The sequence below is a fragment of the Agelaius phoeniceus genome, chromosome 18, assembly GCF_051311805.1.
Source record: "Agelaius phoeniceus isolate bAgePho1 chromosome 18, bAgePho1.hap1, whole genome shotgun sequence".
NCBI lineage: Eukaryota > Metazoa > Chordata > Aves > Passeriformes > Icteridae > Agelaius > Agelaius phoeniceus.
In genome coordinates, this window is record NC_135282.1 from 11626419 (window position 1) to 11650582 (window position 24164).

The 24164-nt window shown below is 49.5% G+C and overlaps 1 protein-coding gene across 3 annotated transcripts; it reads right to left on the reverse strand.

Moving 5' to 3' along the window:
- Window positions 1-220: 220 nt before the first annotated feature.
- Window positions 221-23839, reverse strand: GGT5 (gamma-glutamyltransferase 5). Of its 3 annotated transcripts, none has more exons than XM_077187846.1 (12): window positions 23682-23836; window positions 11845-11975; window positions 10261-10350; window positions 8588-8777; window positions 8250-8407; window positions 7371-7520; window positions 6821-6954; window positions 6241-6443; window positions 5256-5347; window positions 3979-4088; window positions 3538-3645; window positions 221-3335 (listed from the first exon to the last, which is right to left on the reverse strand). In XM_077187846.1, exons 1-12 carry the CDS (start codon window positions 23771-23773, stop codon window positions 3189-3191), a joined length of 1605 nt encoding a protein of 534 aa, XP_077043961.1. In that variant the 5' UTR covers window positions 23774-23836; the 3' UTR covers window positions 221-3188. The 3 variants fall into 3 exon arrangements, with proteins under 3 accessions (XP_077043961.1, XP_077043960.1, XP_077043962.1); XM_077187845.1 differs by having other exon boundaries at window positions 23613-23835; XM_077187847.1 differs by lacking the exon at window positions 3538-3645 and having other exon boundaries at window positions 23613-23839.
- Between the last annotated feature and the right edge of the window lie 325 nt (window positions 23840-24164).

A 24164-nucleotide genomic window follows, 5' to 3' on the forward strand; every position in this document is an offset into this window, starting at 1 on the left:
GTCTGATATTAGTACAAGTTTCTTTTGGCAGCCATCCAGCCTCTGCAAGGGAACAAAACTCAGCTGTGAGAGACAAGTGGCACGAGCTGCACTGCTCCTCAGCTTCTCCAGCAGCATATGAGGCTCCAGAATGAACAACTGTTACTGCTGGAAACACCTGCATAGAGTCCTCTGTGCTTGTGTGATGGGGTAGGCAACAGGTTTAGAGGAGAAAATCACAGACAGGTATAAAAACACTTTATTGAAAGTATAACTTAAAGACTTCATTAGAAAATACAGCAGCCTCTGTACACTGCTGCTTTAAAAGTCCACGTACGTTGATTTCAGTACAAAAATAATGCTCTCTTGTTGGGAGGAACAGGAATGTGGAGAGGCCAAAGTGAGAAGCTCTTGACCCAAACAGATTTCAGCAGCAGTGAGGAGGTGGCAGGGCAAGAGCAGAGATGACAAAGGAGGTACAATCTCAGCTTCACCAGGTATTCTGCTAGGAAGGACTGCAGGACTGGAAGTCTCTGCTGTGCTGAGGGATCTGCACTCCCATTCCCTTCTGTCTTGCAAATTAAATCTGTGATGGGTTTTTAAACTGCTTCAGTGGCTCACTTGCAAAGTGAATAGCAAAGCAGTTAAACTGCAGTGAGTACTGGACTAAAGATAATATTCCCATGTCTTTGTGGTGGGAAAAAGCTGTGATATTGCTGCACTGGAAAGGTGATAGGCTGGAGTGCTGCAGGGAGTGCTAAGCTGTGTCAGAAACAAAGGCAATGGAAGGTAATGGCACTTTGTAACTCGGTGACTTGGTTTTTCTCAGTGAAACACGATGGGGAGGGACCAGAGCTCTGCTGAAGGTGGCCCAATAGGGAAGCTGGGAGTGCTCTCCCTGTCTCCAGCCAGCGCCACTCTCAGTTGCTCCTTGTAAACTCCCAGCTCAGTGGGGTTAGCTGGAAATAACCCCGGATCTTGCCAGCGACAGCATCCGGTCTGGGCTGTGTCTGGGGCTGCTGCAGACGTGTCTGGCGCCTGTCAGGGCTTCCCCTGTCAGCTGCTATTCCTGACACCACCACCGATGCACCCAGCAGCTGCTAGCTGGGACAGGGGAGTTAATCAAGGCAGAAAACCTCAGCAAATTAGCTAGATTTGGTTTCTTTGGTGGTCATAGCCAAAGTGAACATAAAAATTGCCCCTCAACAGCTTTTGGGGCTGTTTCCTTTCCCCTTCACCAGCACTGTGATGCTGCCTCTCAGGGTGCCAGGCCACTTCCACAGTGTGAGTGAGCAGCTGTGATGGAGAAACCAGCTCTCTCTAATGGAGAATCCTTCAGCAGTTCTTGCTGAACTGGGGGATTTAAGATGAATTCCACTTGGACAAGGAGGGAGCAGGGCAGTGCATGGAGCTGGCTCCATCCATGAGTAACTTGATTTCCAGCTGGTGATTGAGTGCTTGTGGTCAGGATCTGGTAACTCATCAATCATCCACTGCTACAGCAGGGTCGTGCTGCAGTCCTTGGGGTACAACTTCTGAAGGAAAACACATGTCTGGCTCTGGGCAGCTTCACTCCCATCATCACTAAAATGCAAGTGAAGGCTGCAATTTCAGTAAATGGACGGCTTTATTGGACAGGCTTTGTGGGTAAAAACATCGGTGTAAAATCTAGCTGGCCTTGTTTTAATTTGTGTTTTTTAATAGTGTGTGCTTGTTATAATGTTTACAGAGGGATTCTATTTGTTGGAGAACTAGGAGTCCCATGGGCTCTGAGCTAGTCCCTGGCTCTGGTTTCTTTCTCTTTCAGACACACACACAACACTGTGCCCATAGGGCAATCAGGCTCAGGAGCTTTCAGAAAATCGAATTTTGGAGGGTTCTGGGAATTTGACCCTGCATATTTGAAGAACTTTGGGGGTTTTCTGGGTTTTAGGTTTTATTTTCATAAATGTTTGATTCTCTTGGCCATTTTGAGCAGGGCAAGGCTATGGATTAACTGCAAAAGACCTTTTTCATCCAGTTGCAAAATCCAGGACCATTTGCATTCAGGTCTCTTCTCCAAAAGTTTTCTCTTTCTGGGATGGTTCTTAGAGTCCTACCATGCCCTCTGGTTGGTCTGAAGGGAACACTAGAGACAACAGGCTGTGGTAAACAGGAATTTGGAGCATGGAGGATATGGGAGAATTCTGCTAATGCCTGATAATGCTGCATCACTTCTCAGCAGTCCTGGTGATTGCTTGGCCAGGCTGAGCTCAGGGCTACAAATGTCATCTCCTGATCATGTATACTCTGCAATTTGAAGAAAGCTCCAAAGTTTCCAAAAGCAACATTTCCACTGCCTTCCTGACCTGCCTTCCCAAAGGCTGATGTACCAGTGTTGAGGAGGGGGAGCTGGCACAGGCTGGCACCCATCTCACCACAGGGAGAGGCACCTCCAGGGAGCTCAGCTGAAGCCTGCTCATCCCAGGAGCAGGGAAATCACAGGCCCCCATGGGAGGCTATCTCAGAGTCACCGTGTGCAGGCTGGAGGAAGTGTTGGTGCAGTTCCCCTGAGCTTGTGGTTGGGGCAGCTTTGCACCCCCAAGGCAGAGAGCAGCAGGCAGGGCAGCACTTGTGCCATGGTGTGATTTCATCTGCCACCTTGGGGAAAATCCCCATCCATTTTCCCCATTTTCCATTCTTTGGATGGGAAAACAGAGGGAGAGTGTGGAATTTTGATCTCTTCCCTTTCCAAATCCATGCTCTAAGCCTGAATGCTTCAGATTTTAAATCTTGACCCTAGAGATGCTCCTTGTTCGTGGCTAAAATAGTTATGTATTTCACATTGCTGAGCCCCAGCAATAGGCTTACTGGGGAACAGCCTGAAAGAAACTGAGATTCCACCAGGAATGGAAGATGCAGCTGGGCCATTTCACAGTGATCTCAGTGGGGTTTGGACCAGTTTTCCTTTCACACCTTGTATTCTCTCATTCTGAGTAACTGATGTGCTCAAGAAATATGTTCTCTGTGTATCACATAAGTAATGAAAGGTGTAGCTCTAAACAAGGTTGGCTGACCTCTCCTTGTGTTGCCTGGGGTGACCTTCAGGCAATCACAGGCTGTGCCCATGCTCCAGGAGACATCCTGATGGGAGCAGGAATTATGGGCATATCCAAGCAAAGCATGTTCTGGATCTCCTGTGGCTTTGTGGATGGTGATGGCATTTCACACTAATACCCAGCCGACTTCCCCAGCTTCCTTTTATCAGAGTAAGCAGAGATGCACTTTCCTTCCTTGGAAATTCCCTGCACAACATTCATTGCAAATTTATCTTTCTTCTCCTTATGTCCTCTTCCCAGCAGGCCAGTCCTAACCTCCTGTGGGGGGAGAGAAGAGGAAATGGAGTGAATGGGGCAGGGGCCTGAGATCTTAACACTGCCAGGTGTGAAACAGGAGGGTGTGTGTGTGGAGCCTGGTTGAGGAATTAAAGTTTAAACAAGAAGGAGGTGAGCCAGAGGCAAAATAAAGATTACCCAGGAGAGTTACAGAAGCAATCTGCTCCCCACCAAGGCCACTCACCTTGCTGAAAGAGTCCTCAAACAGGACACTGTCACCCTGGGTGTGCATGACAGGAGCTGAAATGGCCTGTTCCAAGTCATAACCAAACCACAGCTTGTTTATAATTGCCTGCAATAAAACAAATCCCACACTGCCCAACTGGACATGGAACCTGGGCTGTCCAAGCCAGGCTGCACTGAGCCAGACCCACAGTCCTGCCAGCCTGGTGTCCTGCTTTTATGGTGACCAATGAAGCTTGGACAAGTAAAAGAATAGGATGAGCATGGAATACTTCCCAGAATGCTTTCCCTGGCCTAAAGTCTCAGCCTTCAGTGACTTCTAAATTGCAAATTACCAAAAGCACCGAGGAGTCGAGATCCAAGGAGAGGTGAGTAGGGACTGACCATGGTTAGAAATCTGGGAGGGCTGAAAACCCTGGCAGCTTGCTGGGGTTTCACTTACCATGGTGGTAGCACTGATAATCCAGCCCCCCCCAGCTCCTCCAATCACCAGCATGTCTCCTGACTTGGAGATGAGGATGGAAGGCACCATTGCTGAGGGAGGCTTCTCTCCTAGAGCAGAAGCAGAGATATTATTCTTTCCATGTGGCTCTAAGCAGGGTAGGAGGAACACAGGTTCATCTACCTTGCCTTTCTTTTGTCTCCCACAGAAAAAAACTGCTCCTTCCTCAAGATGCTCAAAACTTGCAGAAAATTTTCCTTGTACTGAAAGCCCATCTCCCAAGAAACTGGGACCTTTCTGGCACAAGCTAAACAAGCTTCTCTTGATGCAGGACAGGGCATCCTCCAAGTATTCAGGACTTGCTGCAGCTCATCCAACCAGATGAGGAACCCTTAGCAGAAATCCTGCCACAGCAGCACTGGTGTCCTCTCCCAGCAGGGAGCAGGAAGGGCACAGAGCCATGTCTGCACCAACAGAGCTCACAGGGCTCAGTGCAAGCCTGTACAGCTCTATACTCAGAGATGAGCCTAAAATACCAGCAGGCTTGTCTTAGCAGTAGCTTCTCCACTTCTTCCCTCCCCTTCCCATCAGCCAGTGATCAGCTTCAGCATTTTTTTTAACCTCTGATTTCTCTGGTTAGAAACCAAAACTCCTGTGTTTCCATACAAGGAGATATGTGAGTAGACACAGACACACTACACTATCCTCTTTGAGTCTGAAATAAACTTGCTCTCATCCAGATCTAGGAAAGGAAAGAGTGTAAACTTACAGGTGTAAGTTTACAGGTTGTCCCTGCCTGTGGTGGTGTTCACAGGGGTCCCAGGACGAGGGAAGAGATGAGGATCTGACTTCATGTTTCAGAAAGCTGATTTATTATTTTATTATATATATTATATTAAAATGATATATTCAAACTATACTAAAATAGAAGAAAGGATTTCATCAGAAAGCTTGAAAGCAAAGGAAAGGAAATGAAAATGATAAAATCTTGTGACTCTCAGACAGTCCGAGCCAGATGACTGTGATTGGCCATTAATTGGAAACAACCACATGAGACCAATCCCAGATGCACCTGTTGCATTCCACAGCAGCAGATAACCATTGGTTACATTTTGTTCCTGAGGCCTCTCAGCTTCTCAGGAGAAAAAATCCTAAGGAAAGGATTTTTCATAAAACATGTCTGTTTTATGAAAAAACCATAAAACCTGCCCACTTGTACACAGCCTGTGTATCCATCCCCTGGCTCTGTGCTTTACTCTGAGGATGAGGATGCTCACCTGGTTTGATGCTTCTATTTGCTATGCAGAAGTCAGCAAGTTCATTATTTAAAATGATCCCAGTTTGGTTAGAATACACAAAGGAGCCAAACCTGCAGGGAGGAAAGATGAAGCCTTTTAGTGCCCAGGGTTCTCCTGCTATGGATGACATTTACTGCACATGGCACCCTGTGAGTAACTTCTGTCTCCTCCCAGCCTGCAAGTGTCCCACTGAGGGTGTCCAAAGGGAATTTGTGCTGCTGCTGGTGACAGAGATAAGTTCCCTGTTACTGGTGCCACATAAATTCAGCAAGAGCCTCAGTAAATTCTTGTATCCTCCTGAATTATGACAGCCTTTGGAGTTGATGCTCACAGATCTTGGCTGTCACATGAAAAAGGCACTCCTGAGACAGAGTAGAAATGCTCCAGAGTAGAAATCCTTTTTGATTTAGGTGAAATGTACATCTTTGAGTCTGTGGTTAGAAAACATAGCTATGTAGCCTGACTGCAAAGCCTAGGCTCAGGGAAACTGATTCAGTGAAGGACAGAGATAAGGGGAAGGGGGGGGAGACAGGGGGTGATAAAGACAGACAGACAGACAGACTGCTGTGAGAGCAGGTCAACCTGACCTAGGAATTCTTTCTGATAAAGAAGAACCAGCGGCAAATGTCATGCAAAATTCATAAAAATGAATATGTATGAACCTATTGTGAAACTGTATGCATATGTATTTGAGAGAGGGATGAAAAGGGACCTGAAGTTCCCAGAGGTACCCATGTCTTTCAAGCAGAGTCATCTCCACATGGCCCAGTGCTGTCATAAACGTACCAGCTTTACAACTTCCACACAGTTGTGGAGTTTTTGGCTATCTGCACAAAACACTCCCAGCTCAGAAACTGCCTAAACCAGTGAAGCCCAGAGGTTTTGCTTTGCTGGCAGCCAGCCCTGCCAGCTGCCCTGAGAAGCTGGCCCAGGTGTGTGACTGTCCCCAGCCCAGGTTACTCACGGGTAGTTGATGGTGCTGGTGGCCGACACGGCGCTGCCGTCTGCAGCCAGCACTGAGATGTGGCTCGTGCCCAAGCTCCTGTGCTGCTCCTTGGGGAGGGGCTCCAGCAGGCTGTAGTGGCTCAGCTGGTGGTCACCACGAGCATCCATCCTCTGCCTGGCAGACTCAGCAAACTGCTCAGACAACAGGGTCCCCACAGGCACCTGCCAGCACAGCAAGGACACCGAGCTGGTCACCAAAGCACAGAACCATCTTTGGGCTCAGCAATTGGGCCCCAACAGTCAGAGCCTGGGGTGGCAGCATCCAGCCCCAGGCCACTCTCATCCCAGAAAATGGACCAAGCTCAGCACCAAGGCACCTCAACATGGGCACACCCTTTGTCAGGCAAGTGAGGGCCAGCCTACAGCTGAAGCTGCAGAGTAACAGCCTGATCCTGACCCTGCCCTGCCTGGGCCAACTCAGCTGCACTGCTCTTCAGTAGCAGCTCCAAGTATTTTCTTTCCTTCCAGGCTGCAAAGAAGCAGCATGTCAGAGCATTGCTCAGTGCTGTAGCACTGTACCCACACACCATGGAGCTCACCTGAGCTTCAGAGAAGGCTGGGTCACTCATGTGGGGTCTCAGCATGTTGCCAAACTTCAGGGCCTCTGCAATGTAGTGATAGGTTTTTACCTTCTCCTCAGGTGTTGCCAGTGATGCTTTATGGAATTTATACTCTGTGGAGCAGGATGGAAAAATTTTGTTAATAGACCAGAGGCAATGTTTTTCCAAGAAGTGTAAAAAAAGGAAAGGTTGAAAGGAGCCTCTTCTTCCCACCCCAGTTCTTATCAAGTTTCCCCTCTGCTTTATCAGGATGTGGATGCAGAAAGAACCAAGTACTGATTTCCACTGTAACTTCAATTTCTTTTGAAGCATTGGGAAAGCCATGCATCCTTTGGCATTTGCAGCAGCTGTGGTGATGCTGACCCACTGTACAAGTGAACCATTTCATCCTCCTGCTGCACAGCATGGTCACACTGCTGCTTTGGGCCCCATTCTGGCTCAAAAACTCCATTCTGCCCATTGCATTTTATCATTCTGGAGCAAGACTCTCTGAAAACCCCTTGCTGACCCCTTTCCATTAGGAATTTACCTTCCAATACCTTGAGGATGAACATGAGCACGGCACCTCCCATGGGTGGTCCTGGAGCAAATACTTTGGTGTGGTTGTTCAGGGTGATGTTCAGAGCTGAGGACACCTCTGCTTTGTACGTCTGAAGGTCCTCCATTGAGAGACTGGACCCTTCAACAGAGACCCAGGAGCTGCCATTAGCACAGCAGCTTAGATCTGCCTGCATCAGAGCCTTGGTAAAGCTTGTGAGGAGCCATCCCTGTACGGCCCAAATTCCTCCCACCCAGCACAGCACTGCCCTCATATCCTCATGTGCTGCCAAACCCCATCTCACCACAGGGAGAGGCACCTCCAGGGAGCTCAGCTGGAGCCTGTTCATCCCAGGAGCAGGGAAATCACAGGCCCCCATGGGAGGCTATCTCAGAGTCACCGTGTGCAGGCTGGAGGAAGTGTTGGTGCAGTTCCCCTGAGCTTGTGGTTGGGGCAGCTTTGCACCCCCAAGGCAGAGAGCAGCAGGCAGGGCAGCACTTGTGCCATGGTGTGATTTCATCTGCCACCTTGGGGAAAATCTGGGCTTCTTTGGATGGGAAAACAGAGGGAGAGTGTGGAATTTTGATCTCTTCCCTTTCCAAATGTCACAAAGCCTAAAGGAGTCAGAGGGGCGAGTGTATGAGCACAGTGGTCAAAGGCCAGAGCAGGGGGTGGTTTCAGCCCTGCTTCTGGACCTAAGTTACAGGAATTGGGGAAAAGTGGCCTCTTCCCATGTCAGGTACCACCCCAAGTGACAAGCAAATGGCACAGGTTGGCTTTCCCCTGGTCCAGGCTCACTGTGAGCCGATGGCTGGGAGAAAGGCCAGTTTTTATGTGTATCAGGACTGACTCCCTGTAGCTGTTACTCACCAGCCTTGCTCATGTCCTGCACCAGGGCCCTCCCTATCTCTCCCTCATAAAACGCTGCAGCTCCTTGTTCCGCCACGGCTCGCAGCGTTCGCTGCAGCGCTGGCCACCGGAAGGTCTCGCCAAGCTTCAGAAATCTGTCACCATCACACAGCAGTGGGCTGTTCAAGAAGAACATTCATCAGTTTTACAGCATGAGCTTGTTCTTGCCCAAGGCCAATGACCTTTTTTTCCTCCCAGGAGCTGATCTGGATTATGTATGCTGTGTACTTTCTAACGTCAGAGAAAGTGTCTGGAGCTGGGGGAACAGTGACCCTCACAGTTTCATTCATGGGTCTTACCACAGGCTTTTCCCTGGTTCAGAGAAGGCTGGGTGATGGAGAATTTTTGCCAGAACTGGAGAAATGACCAGGGGCTCTGAAAGAAGCTTGATGGTTGGTTCAAACAGGGCTTTCCAAGGTAGGCGGCCGTGGCGCTTGTGGGCTTCCTCATAGCCCCGGAGCTCCCCAGGCACACCAATCCAGCGGGGACCTGGGGAGCACAGCAGCACTGTCACACCCACACAGCACTGCCTTGGAGCTCCCACCTCTCTGAAAGCTCCCCAGGCACACCAATCCAGCAGGGACCTGGGGAGCACAGCAGCACTGTCACACCCACACAGCACTGCCTTGGAGCTCCCACCTCTCTGAAAGCTCTCCAGGCACACCAATCCAGCGGGGACCTGGGGAGCACAGCAGCACTGTCACACCCACACAGCACTGCCTGGGGGCTCCCACCTCTCTGAAAGCTCCCCAGGCACACCAATCCAGCAGGGACCTGGGGAGCACAGCAGCACTGTCACACCCACACAGCACTGCCTTGGGGCTCCCACCTCTCTGAAAGCTCTCCAGGCACACCAATCCAGCGGGGACCTGGGGAGCACAGCAGCACTGTCACACCCACACAGCACTGCCTTGGAGCTCCCACCTCTCTGAAAGCTCTCCAGGCACACCAATCCAGCGGGGACCTGGGGAGCACAGCAGCACTGTCACACCCACACAGCACTGCCTTGGGGCTCCCACCTCTCTGAAAGCTCTCCAGTCCAACTCTGAGTTGGTAGAGGCAACCAAGGCTTCTAAAAGCAGGCTGGGTTTGTTTATTGCCTATTCCTGTTCGTGTATTTCCCTGATACTGATCAGCAGGGGTATGGAGAGGCTGGAGCCAGGCCTGAGGTGTGCTGAAAACATAACAGGCAACAGGTGCTGCAGCAAGGGAGGTGGCAGCTGGACACTGGAGAAACGGCACTCATGGGGCCTGGGCAAACACCAGAACAAGGGAAGCAGTGAAATTCTACATCCCTGGAGAAATTAAAAAATTTCTTGACAGGACAAGACCCTGGGCAGCCTGAGCAACACTTGACATCACCCAGCTTTGAGCAGAACTCCAGCTGTCCCTTCCAACCAGAGTTGCTCCTGATCCTCTTCAGGCTCTTCCAAGGATAAGAACATCCCCAGAATCTAGAACACACCCCAAAAGACAATGTTCCAGGGAAGGAGAATGAACACAGCAAGAAATGTGGAAAGATCCAAGATGTGCTGCTAAAGCAAGAGTGCCTGAGCCCAGCAACCCAACCCCTGATGTGCCAGCGTGCTTCCCCAATCTGTGGACATGGCAAGCACACAAGATTGATTTCTTTTTTTCCCAAAAGCTATTGATCATATTTTTCTCTGTAAGAACTTCTGGGGAATGAGATCTTTGGGAAATCCAGTCTTGAACTGCAGACTTCCTACAGAGAGAAGTTACATTGTGATTTCTCCTCATGCTGGCTCCCCATTGCCTCGCTGGTCAGGTTGCCAGTGTTAGTACCAAACAGGAATTTTTATGTTTATGAACCTATTCTTTTTATTACTTTTCCAAAAGGCAATCCAGGTAGAGGGTGTTAAACTAAACAGAACTCCAGATGAAGCCAGTGAGGTGCTCAGTTCCCCACCCTGAGCTCTGTGCACACCAGGAGGGCACACAGCTGTGTCCTTACCAACGGGGAAACCAGCACCACAGGCAGAGAGCAGGTTGTAAGGAAACACTCGTGGGGCTGTCTCACGGGCGTTGATCACCTCCACTGCTCCTGGAAAGAAGAAGGAAATGAATCATGTTGTCCTCCTGAGCATCACCATTCAGTCATTGCTGCAGGTGCTGCTGGCCCAGAGCTGAGCTGCTCTGGAGCCTTTTGCCAGGTGTGCCAAGTGCACCTGCAGGGTCAGGTGTCAGCACCACTTGTCCCTGACTCCTGTGCTTTAATTTAGAACAAACCAAGCAGTGCCTGCCTAAAGGTACTGAAAGTACAGGGAGAAGGCCAGGGCTTGTGTCCAGGCAGCAAAGGTTCCCCCCAGGGTTCATGGGCTGGGATATGGGCTGGGATATGCTGCCTCACACCTGCAGGTTCCTGCACTTCTTCTACAGATGGGACATGTCAGAGGCATAATGTGAGCCTCATGCTCCTGGGAGGGCTATTTACCACATGATGATGAGGCAAGTCCATCATGTTTGAAGCCCTCTATGTATCAGGGAGCTTGAAAGGACAAAAACAAACGCAGACCCTCCCTTGCATACACTCATATTTCAGGTCTAGTCTATCACTTTACTCCTTCTCTGCCTTGTATTTATCTCTCCCTGTCACAGTCACAGAGCCAGCTGTGCTGCAGGAGCCTGAGCTCTGTGCAGCAGCATAAATCAGGTAGCAGAGGAAGGTTGTTGTAAGGAAATAAAGTTCCATGGCTCTGCCAAAAGGAAAAAAAGAAGACAAATATAGGTGGTCTGCCAAAAGGAAAAAAGAAGAAAAACATAGGTGGTCTGCCAAATTAAGCTCTTGCATAAGATACACCCAAACAGTTCCAGATTTGTGACTCAGTGAAGCTACTTGGCAGGGATTTTAAAACTATTATATTGCTACACTGCTCATTGTTGATATTACTATTAGATATATAAGCTCTGAGGGTTTTTGGAAGCCAAGACTTAGAAACTCCCCCACTGAAGCAACAAAACAAGAGTGGAGTTTAAGCCAAACACAGAAAGGCTCCCCAGCAGACACTGAGGTTTAGATTTCTGAAGTGGAAATGCATCTCCTGGGACAGGAAGTGTCACCACTGCATGGGGAGTCACAGCAGCCCTGGTGCCAGCAGTGTGAGAGCCCCAGGGCCAGCAGGCACTGCCAGAGCTGCTGGGGCACACAAACCCCTCAGGTGCCATCCCAAGGGCTCAGCTGGCACTGCCAGCCCAACACTACCAGCACAAACCCCTCCTGCCTGCTTCACTCAGCCACTCACACCTGGCTGCAGTCACCTGTGTGCCTTTGGAATGCACTTTGGGATTGCTTTGGAGGGGGAAGGAGAGGCAAACTCAGCTCATTTTCGATCAAAGCTCTTTCCTCCACACACATGTTCTTGCTGTGAAATGACAATCACAGCTCCCTGTGCTGGGTGCTTTGGATTAAGAGCACAAGTGTGCTTTGTGATGTAGCTTTTATATTCAAAATATTGCTCTGAGAGAACAGGCAGGATTCTGATTTGTCCACAGCAGTTGTGTGTCTGCAGAGGGACAAGGCACCATGGAGAGGCCATACCTGTGCTGGCATTATAGATGGTAAATATGACCCCACCACCCAGGCCTGAACTCTGGGGGTTCATCACTGAAGTGCAGATCAAGCCAGCAATGGCAGCATCCACAGCTGTGCCTCCACTTTTCAGGATGTTCCTGTGGTGGGAAGGGAAGAACAAAAGACACTGTTAAAATCCAGGAGTGTCAGAATGGAGGAACTGGATGAAAATGCCTCCTTGGGACCCCTGCAACCTGAGGGGAGCAGCTGCAGAAATGCAGTGGCAGCAGTGTGGGGTGTGAGGGGCACCTTCCTCTGCTGGAGTGAGAAGGAACAATTAGAGGGAAAGAAAGGAGAGTCCACAGGAGGAAAGAGCAGCCAGGGCCAGACCTGTGGGAGGCTGGACTTGCTCTGGGCAAAGAGTTATGGGAGAGAGAGAACTGCAGCTGCTCACAAATGCTGTGGACTGAAAGGGACAGCAAGGAGTCCCAAGACATGGAGAAGGATGCTCTGAGCACAGAAGAGGCTTTCCATGTGCCAGGAACCAACCAACTGATCTCTAGCTTCCCAAATGCCATTCCTAATAAAGGCTTATGCTGGCCAACTGGACAGGAGCACTGAAATGGGAACCCTGGGTCCATGTGAAGCAAACTCCTGAGAAAACTCCTGTCAATAAGCTTCATTGTTCCCACAATGTGACTTCCTGGGTTTATTAGCACAAAAATGCCCCAGCCTGCTCCCTGCATTCCCAAAGATAAAACCAACAAAGAAACAAAAAAGACCCCCAAAACCAAAAACAAAAACAAAAACAAAAAAACCAAACAGGAAACAAACCCTCAACTGCTTCTACCAAGGCACAGGCATTAAAGCAACATTTTGCTGCTGACAGCAGCAAGGTTCTGTTAGAGAAATGTGTCTCAAGTGTCTCAACAAATGCTTCCCTCAAGAACATCTGAAAACCATCATTTCCTTGCAGTGGAAATGGGATGGCATTTCCTGCACAGCCAGCACTGGTGTTTGCTAGGAAGGTTCCTAATTGCTTCATTGGGTCATTACTCAGATAGGGCAAAGCCAGAGGAGAGACTGGAGTAGTTCAGTGGCTGCAGTGCAGCTGATCCCAGAGTTTGCATGGGAACACAGAGCACACACAGAGACTGGTGTTTATTTTCCATCCACAGCATGGCTGGAATGGCTGGGACCTGCTGGCTCAGGAACAGGATGCTGCCAGCAAACAGGCTGATGTGGCTTTCTTTGTTTCCCCAAGTGCCTCAGAACCACTGCCTATAAGGAAATGACATGTGGACAAGTGGGAAGAAAAGAAATAGTAGGGAATATCAGGCTTCCTGTTTCTGCACAGCTTTTGGCCTCCTGGGAGCTCCATGGCTGTAAAAAAGCAAAAAGCAGATTTAATTGAAATTCAGTCAAGAGAGTAGAAGTATAAAAGACATATTTACACCACTTGGAAAGAAAGATGTAGATTAAAAAAGTTCTCAAGATGTCCACGTTGTACACCTTCAGTTTGTGTAAAACTTGTCTCTCAAACATTTTGACTCCCATGTGATTATTTTACTGTTCTTTCAATGATTAAATGCCTGTATCCATGAAAGCAGAAGGATGGAATTTTACATGGCTATAAAAAAGCATCTGAACATGGAGGCTGAGGCTCAGGCTCACCCATCCAGCCCCTTGCAGCAGGGGATGGACTCACCACACCAATGTCCCTGAGAGGTGTTTTTCTGAAACCCAAGCTGTTAATTGCTGTCTTGGTTTGGAAAGACAGGAGTCTGCTAAGGAAGGCAGGAGTCTCCCCTGAAATGGAGAATGTAAACCCTCCCTACCCCTCTGAATTGCTGTAAATTTTAAATTAAGGGGGCTCTCAGGCAAAAATATGGGAGCAGGAAATAACAGTTCTTTAATAGGGAAGGAAAAGAAATAAAACTATAAAATAAACAATGAAGTACATTGGAACAACACTGCCAGAGTCAGAACCCAGCCTGACACCCTGTGGGTCAGGCTGTTGGCACAGTCCCATTGGAATTGTGGCTCAGCCCTCCTGCAGTGCCAGGGGTGGCTCTGCTGGAGCAGGGATCCTGTAGAGAAGGATGGATTCTGCCTCTGAAGATCCAGGGGAAGGAGAGGCAGCTGCTGTTCCTCTGGGCAATCCCGTGCAGAAGCTGTGCTGGTGTCTCCAAACCTCTGGATTATATCCAGGTAGGAATGCTTGGCTCCTCCCTCTGGGCTCACATCTCCCAATGGGATGCTGTAGTTCTTATCAGCCATGCAGGGACATTCAATGGCTGTTATCAGCAGTGTCCCCTCCCAAGGGAGGTGTGAATGTGGTCACTCAGAGAGAGAGATAAGGCAAACTGCCCACTTGACAAAAGATAATCTGCCATACAGATAGGAATTGAAAACATCTTGTATTGCAATCTTCAACAACTGCTGACACGAGGGCTTCCTAAAAAATTCAGTCACCTCTGCAGAAGACCCAGAAAGTGTTAGAAAGTTGGGAAAAATTATAAAATTTAAGGAAAAAGAAGAAAGAAGGGCTGCTACACTGACCCGAGACAGTGCCCCTGAGAGCCCCTGGAGTGTGGGCTGTGAGAGAACACATGTACAAAGCCTGGTGACAGGGAAAGGCATGGTTCTGTAAGGGAAAGGCATGGTTCTGACAGGGAAAGGCATGGTTCTGACAGGGAAAGGCATGGTTCTGTAAGAGAAAGGCATGGTTCTGACAGGGAAAGGCATGGTTCTGTAAGAGAAAGGCATGGTTCTGACAGGGAAAGGCATGGTTCTGACAGGAAAGGCATGGTTCTGTAAGGGAAAGGCATGGTTCTGTAAGGGAAAGGCATGGTTCTGACAGGAAAGGACAGGACTTTTCAGGATGTTCCTGTGGTGGGAAGGGAAGAACAAAAGACACTGTTAAAATCCAGGAGTGTCAGAATGGAGGAACTGGATGAAAATGCCTCCTTGGGACCCCTGCAACCTGAGGGGAGCAGCTGCAGAAATGCAGTGGCAGCAGTGTGGGGTGTGAGGGGCACCTTCCTCTGCTGGAGTGAGAAGCAACAATCAGAGGGAAAGAAAGGAGAGTCCACAGGAGGAAAGAGCAGCCAGGGCCAGACCTGTGGGAGGCTGGACTTGCTCTGGGCAAAGAGTTATGGGAGAGAGAGAACTGCAGCTGCTCACAAATGCTGTGGACTGAAAGGGACAGCAAGGAGTCCCCAAGACATGGAGAAGGATGCTCTGAGCACAGAAGAGGCTTTCCATGTGCCAGGAACCAACCAACTGATCTCTAGCTTCCCAAATGCCATTCCTAATAAAGGCTTATGCTGGCCAACTGGACAGGAGCACTGAAATGGGAACCCTGGGTCCATGTGAAGCAAACTCCTGAGAAAACTCCTGTCAATAAGCTTCATTGTTCCCACAATGTGACTTCCTGGGTTTATTAGCACAAAAATGCCCCAGCCTGCTCCCTGCATTCCCAAAGATAAAACCAACAAAGAAACAAAAAAGACCCCCAAAACCAAAAACAAAAACAACAAAAAAAAACCAAACAGGAAACAAACCCTCAACTGCTTCTACCAAGGCACAGGCATTAAAGCAACATTTTGCTGCTGACAGCAGTAAGGTTCTGTTAGAGAAATGTGTCTCAAGTGTCTCAACAAATGCTTCCCTCAAGAACATCTGAAAACCATCATTTCCTTGCAGTGGAAATGGGATGGCATTTCCTGCACAGCCAGCACTGGTGTTTGCTAGGAAGGTTCCTAATTGCTTCATTGGGTCATTGCTCAGATAGGGCAAAGCCAGAGGAGAGACTGGAGTAGTTCAGTGGCTGCAGTGCAGCTGATCCCAGAGTTTGCATGGGAACACAGAGCACACACAGAGACTGGTGTTTATTTTCCATCCACAGCATGGCTGGAATGGCTGGGACCTGCTGGCTCAGGAACAGGATGCTGCCAGCAAACAGGCTGATGTGGCTTTCTTTGTTTCCCCAAGTGCCTCAGAACCACTGCCTATAAGGAAATGACATGTGGACAAGTGGGAAGAAAAGAAATAGTAGGGAATATCAGGCTTCCTGTTTCTGCACAGCTTTTGGCCTCCTGGGAGCTCCCTGGCTGTAAAAAAGCAAAAAGCAGATTTAATTGAAATTCAGTCAAGAGAGTAGAAGTATAAAAGACATATTTACACCACTTGGAAAAAAAGAGGTAGGTTAAAAAAGTTCTCAAGATGTCCACGTTGTACACCTTCAGTTTGTGTAAAACTTGTCTCTCAAACATTTTGACTCCCATGTGATTATTTTACTGTTCTTTCAATGATTAAATGCCTGTATCCATGAAAGCAGAAGGATGGAATTTTACATGGCTGCAAAAAAGCATCTGAACATGGAGACTGAGGCTCAGGCTCACCCATCCAGCCCCTTGCAGCGGGGGATGGACTCACCACACCAATGTCCCTGAGAGGTGTTTCTCTGAAACCCAAGCTGTTAATTGCTGTCTTGGTTTGGAAAGACAGGAGTCTGCTAAGGAAGGCAGGAGCCTCCCCTGAAATGGAGAATGTAAACCCTCCCCACCCCTCTGAATTGCTGTACATTTTAAATTAAGGGGGCTCTCAGGCAAAAATATGGGAGCAGGAAATAACAGTTCTTTAACAGGGAAGGAAAAGAAATAAAACTATAAAATAAACAATGAAGTACACTGGAACAACACTGCCAGAGTCAGAACCCAGCCTGACACCCTGTGGGTCAGGCTGTGGGCAGCAGAACCATTGGAATTGTGGCTCAGCCCTCCTGCAGTGCCAGGGCTGGCTCTGCTGGAGCAGGGATCCTGTAGAGAAGGATGGATTCTGCCTCTGAAGATCCAGGGGAAGGAGAGGCAGCTGCTGTTCCTCTGGGCAATCCCGTGGAGAAGCCGTGCTGGTGTCTCCAAACCTCTGGATTATATCCAGGTAGGAATGCTTGGCTCCTCCCTCTGGGCTCACATCTCCCAGTGGGATGCTGTAGTTCTTATCAGCCATGCAGGGACATTCAATAGCTGTTATCAGCAGTGTCCCCTCCCAAGGGAGGTGTGAATGTGGTCACTCAGAGAGAGAGATAAGGCAAACTGCCCACTTGACAAAAGATAATCTGCCATACAGATGGGAATGGAAAACATCTTGTATTGCAATCTTCAACAACTGCTGACACGAGGGCTTCCTAAAAAATTCAGTCACCTCTGCAGAAGACCCAGAAAGTGTTAGAAAGTTGGGAAAAATTAGAAAATTTAAGGAAAAAGAGGAAAGAAGGGCTGCTACACTGACCCGAGACAGTGCCCCTGAGAGCCCCTGGAGTGTGGGCTGTGAGGGAACACATGTACAAAGCCTGGTGACAGGGAAAGGCATGGTTCTGACAGGGAAAGGCATGGTTCTGACAGGAAAGGCATGGTTCTGTAAGGGAAAGGCATGGTTCTGACAGGAAAAGCATGGTTCTGTAAGGGAAAGGCATGGTTCTGACAGGGAAAGGCATGGTTCTGTAAGGGAAAGGCATGGTTCTGACAGGGAAAGGGATGGTTCTGACAGGGAAAGGCATGGTTCTGACAGGGAAAGGCATGGTTCTGTAAGGGAAAGGCATGGTTCTGACAGGGAAAGGCATGGTTCTGACAGGGAAAGGCATGGTTCTGACAGGGAAAGGCATGGTTCTGTAAGGGAAAGGCATGGTTCTGTAAGGGAAAGGCATGGTTCTGACAGGAAAGGACAGGACTTTTCAGGATGTTCCTGTGGTGGGAAGGGAAGAACAAAAGACACTGTTAAAATCCAGGAGTGTCAGAATGGAGGAACTGGATGAAAATGCCTCCTTGGGACCCCTGCAACCTGAGGGGAGCAGCTGCAGAAATGCAGTGGCAGGAGTGTGGGGTGTGAGGGGCACCTTCCTCTGCTGGAGTGAGAAGCAACAATCAGAGGGAAAGAAAGGAGAGTCCACAGGAGGAAAGAGCAGCCAGGGCCAGACCTGTGGGAGGCTGGACTTGCTCTGGGCAAAGAGTTATGGGAGAGAGAGAACTGCAGCTGCTCACAAATGCTGTGGACTGAAAGGGACAGCAAGGAGTCCCAAGACATGGAGAAGGATGCTCTGAGCACAGAAGAGGCTTTCCATGTACCAGGAACCAACCAACTGATTTCTAGCTTCCCAAATGCCATTCCTAATAAAGGCTTGGTTCTGTAAGGGAAAGGCATGGCTCTGACAGGAAAGGCATGGTTCTGACAGGGAAAGGCATGGTTCTGTAAGGGAAAGGCATGGTTCTGACAGGGAAAGGCATGGTTCTGTAAGGGAAAGGCATGGTTCTGACAGGGAAAGGCATGGTTCTGACAGGAAAGGCATGGTTCTGACAGGGAAAGGCATGGTTCTGTAAGGGAAAGGCATGGTTCTGACAGGGAAAGGCATGGTTCTGTAAGGGAAAGGCATGGTTCTGACAGGGAAAGGCATGGTTCTGACAGGAAAGGCATGGTTCTGTAAGGGAAAGGCATGGTTCTGACAGGGAAAGGCATGGTTCTGTAAGGGAAAGGCATGGTTCTGACAGGGAAAGGCATGGTTCTGACAGGAAAGGCATGGTTCTGTAAGGGAAAGGCATGGTTCTGACAGGGAAAGGCATGGTTCTGACAGGGAAAGGCATGGTTCTGACAGGGAAAAACACTTTGAAAAGAAGCTTGGAGATGGCATAGTGCACATTTCAGTGCAATGTATTAAGACCTTAACATGGAACATCAGGCACATTTCCCACAGCCTGAAAAGCACCATTCTCACCCAAATTCACAGCACATTCACACTGGCTTCCAGCCTTGATGCCTTTTCCTTCAGCCTCTCCAGAGACTGAAATTCAACAGGAAATACACTGAGCTGGCTCTTGGTGTGTCACATGTGACTCCCTGTGCCTGGCTCACTCATTTCCAGTCACAGACCTGCCCCGTCCATGCGAGTGATGCCTGGGGAATTTAGGGCCATTACATATAGCAAAACCACGTCCCATTACTTGGCTCCCTTCAGATGAATCTCTGCTGCAATGAGCTTGGTTATAATGCAAAGTCCTTAATCAAGTTGTGGCACCTCACCAGGTCTCCCTAGAGATACCCCAGCGTGCTGCAGCTGGCAAGATCTGATAACAGTGTTTTGTGCCATGTCCTTCCTGACAATTAGCGTTGGGGTTTAGTCATTAATGGAGTTTCTTTATGAGAAAGAGCAGAAGAGGGTGTTAACAACCAAGTCCCGTTCCAGCAGCAGCAAACAGGGATTCACCTTCCCTGGAAAGGGTGAATGATGGCACTTTGCTCACAGCAAAGTTGGGCTGTGCTGGACCTGCAGACCAAGACCTCTGCTCTGCCCTAGGTTAGAGAGAGCCCTGAAGCCCCATTAAACACACTGGAAATGCTAACATATTAAATTATATTGCCCTTTTTTTTCTGCTAAAGGAGGCTGGGGACTGGGAGAACACCCATTTTACAGCAGCTGCCTCCTCAGGATTTATGAAGAGCAAAAGCAACAACTGCTTCTGTAAAAAAGGGCCAGTTACCAAATTTAAAATGTACAAGAAGGGAAACCAAATCCTTTGGCATGTAAACATTCTTCAGAAATCTGAAAAGGATTTTTTTGCATCAGATTCTCTGGTTAGAACTGAGCTTCCCAGGGCTGCAGCCGCTTTCTGACTGTTTAAGTCTCACCATTCTCACCCTCCCCACACCCCGTCCTGTCCCCTGGGGGTGCTGATTTCAAAGCTGGTTCCCAGGGTTTATGTGAGGCTACACTGGAGAAGTGGGATCAGAGATGGCTGCTGGCCAGGCCAGGTCAGCTCGCCTTGCTGCAGTGAATCCCACCACTGGGAATGAGCATTTTTCCTAAATGTGTCCCTGACCTTATTGGGGCTCTTGCTTCTGCCATTTGGGAAACAAAGGAATGCAGAGCAGTGGAAGACAGAGCTCAAACAGCACACTGGTAGGGAATGCAGAGCTTTTTTGCATGCTTGATGAAAAGAGCCTCTTCCAGGAGGGAACAAGAGTTCAGAGTTGGAGGTGAAGTTTGAGTACCTCTTACTGTCACAGGGCAATCATCTCCTGTCTCCTCAGGGCTCTTGACATGAGGAGAAATTAGTGAGGTGGACTGTGGTACCAAATCCACATCCTTGGGTAAAAACTGCCCTGATTCTCCTTTTAGCCTCCCATCCCTCTTCATCAAAGTGTTTCACTTCATTCAGGGACAAGTTTTCTCCCAGGGCAGGGTCTTAGTCTGGACCAGGCAGCTGTACAAGGCTGCTTTCAGCCCCCAGTTTCCAGCAGAACAAACACAGCAAGAGACCCAGCCTTGCTGAGCACTGAGAGCTGGGCACTGATGGCTAAGGGGAAATTTAGCTCAGGATGGTGGTGACAGGCTGAAGGCTCACTGAGATTGCTCCCTTTCTGCAGGGACCCAAAGAATTGCATAAAGATTTCAGAAATCCAGAGTACCTGAACACAATCTCCAGAGCTGGAAACACATGGGCCCTGAGGAGTTTTCCCCAGCCCACTATCCCACTCATTGAAATACAGATTCCTCCTCAGCAAGAGGTTTAGTTCAGTTATTCTCAGCGAGTTCAACTGACAATTCTATTAGGAGCACACAAAGACTCCCAAATGGAAGAATCTTAAACCAACAGAGTATCATGTAATTTCATTCCTGACAACTCACAGAGCAGGTTGTTTATCTTTAAAATGAATAAGATTTTTTAATTAAAGAATAAAATCTGTGAGTAAGTCAGAGATTAGGTGCTGCTTTTAGATTCCAAGGCTTTAGGCACCAGATCAGTTCTCTGAGCATCCCCCGCATGGATTCCTGTGAGCTTGGGGGGGATTTGCAGGATGAAAGGGGAGGCTGTGGGGTCACAGCAGGAGAGAGGGACTGCAAGGTCAGTGAGGAAGAGCAGGGACAAGCAAGCCCTGTAGTGTGTCTGGGGACTGTCATCTAGGGCTGCTTGGCTTTGCCCTGCTCTCAGCTCATTGCTGAAGTGTCACATGAGCTGCCAGTTCAGAGGTGGGGACAGCACGGCCTAATGGCCAAGACTGCTCTCAGAAATTGGATTTTATTGCTACTGCTGTGACAAAATTCCTAAAATCTTATTCAGCAAAGATGAGGCAGGAAGCAGCTGTATGCTTGTCATCTCATGGTGCTCCCATCAGGGACCCTGAGTCAGCCTGGAGGAACCCTCACCCTGCAGAGTCACACAGGAGGTCACAGAGCAGAGCTGATGGCTCTGAAAGGCTGAGCCCCTGCCAGAGCCCCTCTGCTGTGGCATCCTCACAGTGTCACCAGTGAAAGAACATCACTTTCTCACCTGGCAGTTTGCTCTGAGAATTAATTTAGTGCTAAGAGCACTAAAGAGCATCATGTGCTAAAAGCTGAGAGCTTAAAAAGTGACATACAGGTATAACAGCACAGAAATGTCTGGGAGGAAATGAACAGGATCACATGCAGTACAGAGCATGCAATGAGCTTCCTAGAGAGAAAAATGAAGCCACCGCTGTGGGCCAGTGGGACAGAGAAAGCAATAGGACAACAACAAGGAAAAGGGCAAATATAATACAAAGCTTCTGGTCCCAAGCTCTCTTGCAGAGGAACATTTTTATAAACAATTTTACTTTTATTATAATCTTTTACAAGGACATGCACAGAAGAAGCTGGGAGATCAACACAGGAGTTTGTCTCGTTCCAAGTCTAAGGACAGCGTGAAATGAGCACAAAGATTTCCAAGAATGGCTGAAGGCAAAGGATAGCAGGAAAAGCAGCAGCAATCATGCAGCAGCAGGGGAGTAGAGCTGACCACCAGGCACAGGGTGAGCAGTGCAGAGCCCAGGCAAAGGAGGAGAGCAGCCATGGCTGGGAACATCCCAGAGGCTTGGCAGGGCTGGAGGAGGGAGCAGAACCTGATGTGCAGGACCTGAAATTACCTCAGATATGCAGGTGCACCAAGATGGGCAAAAGGAAGGGAAAATGATCTGGGGAGGTGGAGCAAGGGCAGGATTTTGTGGGGATCATTGGCAGACTATTTGTAGGAAATTTTAGTTGGTCCATCAGAGTGGAGGGACAGCACAGACCTGTCAGCAAGTGTGCTGGAGCTGCAGCTGCAGCAGTGGTGGAGGCTGGGGAAGCCTGGGGAGCCTCTTGCTGAGAGAAGGGAAGGAAACAAGAGAGAGCCCAGCAGCAGTAGCCAACGAGTCAAAGCTGCTCAGTTGTTCACTGACCAGAGATTTCCGTGCCTCTCACTTCAACATCTTCCAGCTGATTACGCACTACATCAAGTTAGAGTTTACAATAGCTGCAAAAACAAATGCAGTGGTTTTCCCCAGCAGATTCTTTGGACAATCCAATTATGTAGTTTCCTCTTTTTCCATTAATAGTAATTTTAAAAATACTTCTGCTTTCTGAAGAACGTGTGGCTTCACATAAAAACCCCATCTCACTGCTTGACATACATGCAGCCACAGAATATTTTCTCCAGCTGCTCACAAATGCCAGCACATCATTGCCAGAATCAGAGGTGGGACATGGCAAAGTGTGGTATTATGGCACCATGTCTCATTTCAGTCCCCCAGCCATGAGGCAAAGCACACAGCATCCATGACTGGAGCATCCAGCATCACATGAAAACTTCCATCCTTCTGCTTTCATGGATACAGGCATTTAATCATTGAAAGAACAGTAAAATAATCACATGGGAGTCAAAATGTTTGAGAGACAAGTTTTACACAAACTGAAGGTGTACAATGTGGACATCTTGAGAACTTTTTTAACCTACATCTTTCTTTCCAAGTGGTGTAAATATGTCTTTTATACTTCTACTCTCTCGACTGTAGAAAATCTGCTAAATCTATATCTGCTTTTTGCTTTTTTCCTCATGGCAGACACACTTGCTGCAGGCTTCAGTCCAGAAAAAAAAGGCAAACTGGTATCCCAAAAGGCAGGGATACCAGTCCCCCTTTTCCTGCCTGGCTGCAGCTCTCTGCAAGGAAGCCCCTTATCCAACAGATCTACCACACCACAAAAAGTAAATTTCTTCCTTCCCCACTTAAAACTAGTACTATACTTCTATACTGCAAATATTTATACCTTCCAAAAGGCCAAGGGTTTGCAGATTTTTGGGACACTGCAATGACAGTAAGCATCATCTGCGGAGGCAGAGGCTCTGTCTGCTCTCCCGGCTGGAGCGACACCGGAGCGGGGCGGGGATGAATGCGGGTCCCGTCCGTGAACCCAGGAGCGGCACCGGGACAGGGATGAGTGCAGGTCCCGTCCGTGAACCCAGGAGCGGCACTGGGGCTGGGACCGGGGTGAATGCGGGTCCGTCCATGAGCCCGGGAGCGGCACCGGGACCGGGATGAGTGCGGGTCCGTCCGTGAGCCCCACGCCTCGGAGCCGAGCTCCGTGCACCGACCGGCCCATGAGGGAGCCCCACGCCTCGGAGCCGAGCTCCGTGCACCTACTGGCCGATGAGGGAGCCCCACGCCTCGGAGCTCCGTGCACCGACCGGCCCATGAGGGAGCCCCACACCGAGAAGCCGAGCTCCGTGCACCGACCGGCCCATGAGGGAGCCCCACGCCTCGGAGCTCCATGCACCGACCGGCCCATGAGGGAGCCCCACACCGAGAAGCCGAGCTCCGTGCACCGACCGGCCCATGAGGGAGCCCCACGCCTCGGAGCTCCATGCACCGACCGGCCCATGAGGGAGCCCCACGCCTCGGAGCTCCGTGCACCGACCGGCCCATGAGGGAGCCCCACGCCTCGGAGCCGAGCTCCGTGCACCTACCGGCCGATGAGGGAGCATGTCTCGGTGTCGGCAGCCACGGCCCCGTGCAGGTACTGCTGGGGAGCGCACCTGGGCTGGCTCAGGATGACCACGAGCGTCACGGCCCCCGCCAGCACCGCCAGGGTCAGCAGCACCAGGCAGCAAATCTTCCCCGTGGACATGGCTGGTCCTGTGCCCCAGCAGCCGCGGGGCTCTGTCCTGGCGAGGAGGCGCTTGCCCTGCTTAGGGGAAGTGGATTTATCCCGCGCTGTGAGGGAGGTCCCGCTGCACTGGGCTCTGCCCACAGCGATCACATTCTTTCGAATATTAAAAGCTGCTAAAAGGGGCTGTGCGCTGTCTTTCCTACTCTCTTTCACAAACTTTTCTTGCAGATCCACAATCCGCCTTTTTTTTTGTGTGTCTGTCTGATGAAAACATTTAACACATTCACTCCTGAATGTGTCCACTCTCCACGCTACTCCTGCTTCTCACAGCCGCTCTGCCTTCCCATTCTTGGCACGAAAATTACCTGACAAAAGTGTGAACCACTGGGGAAATTACCTCAGCCCTACA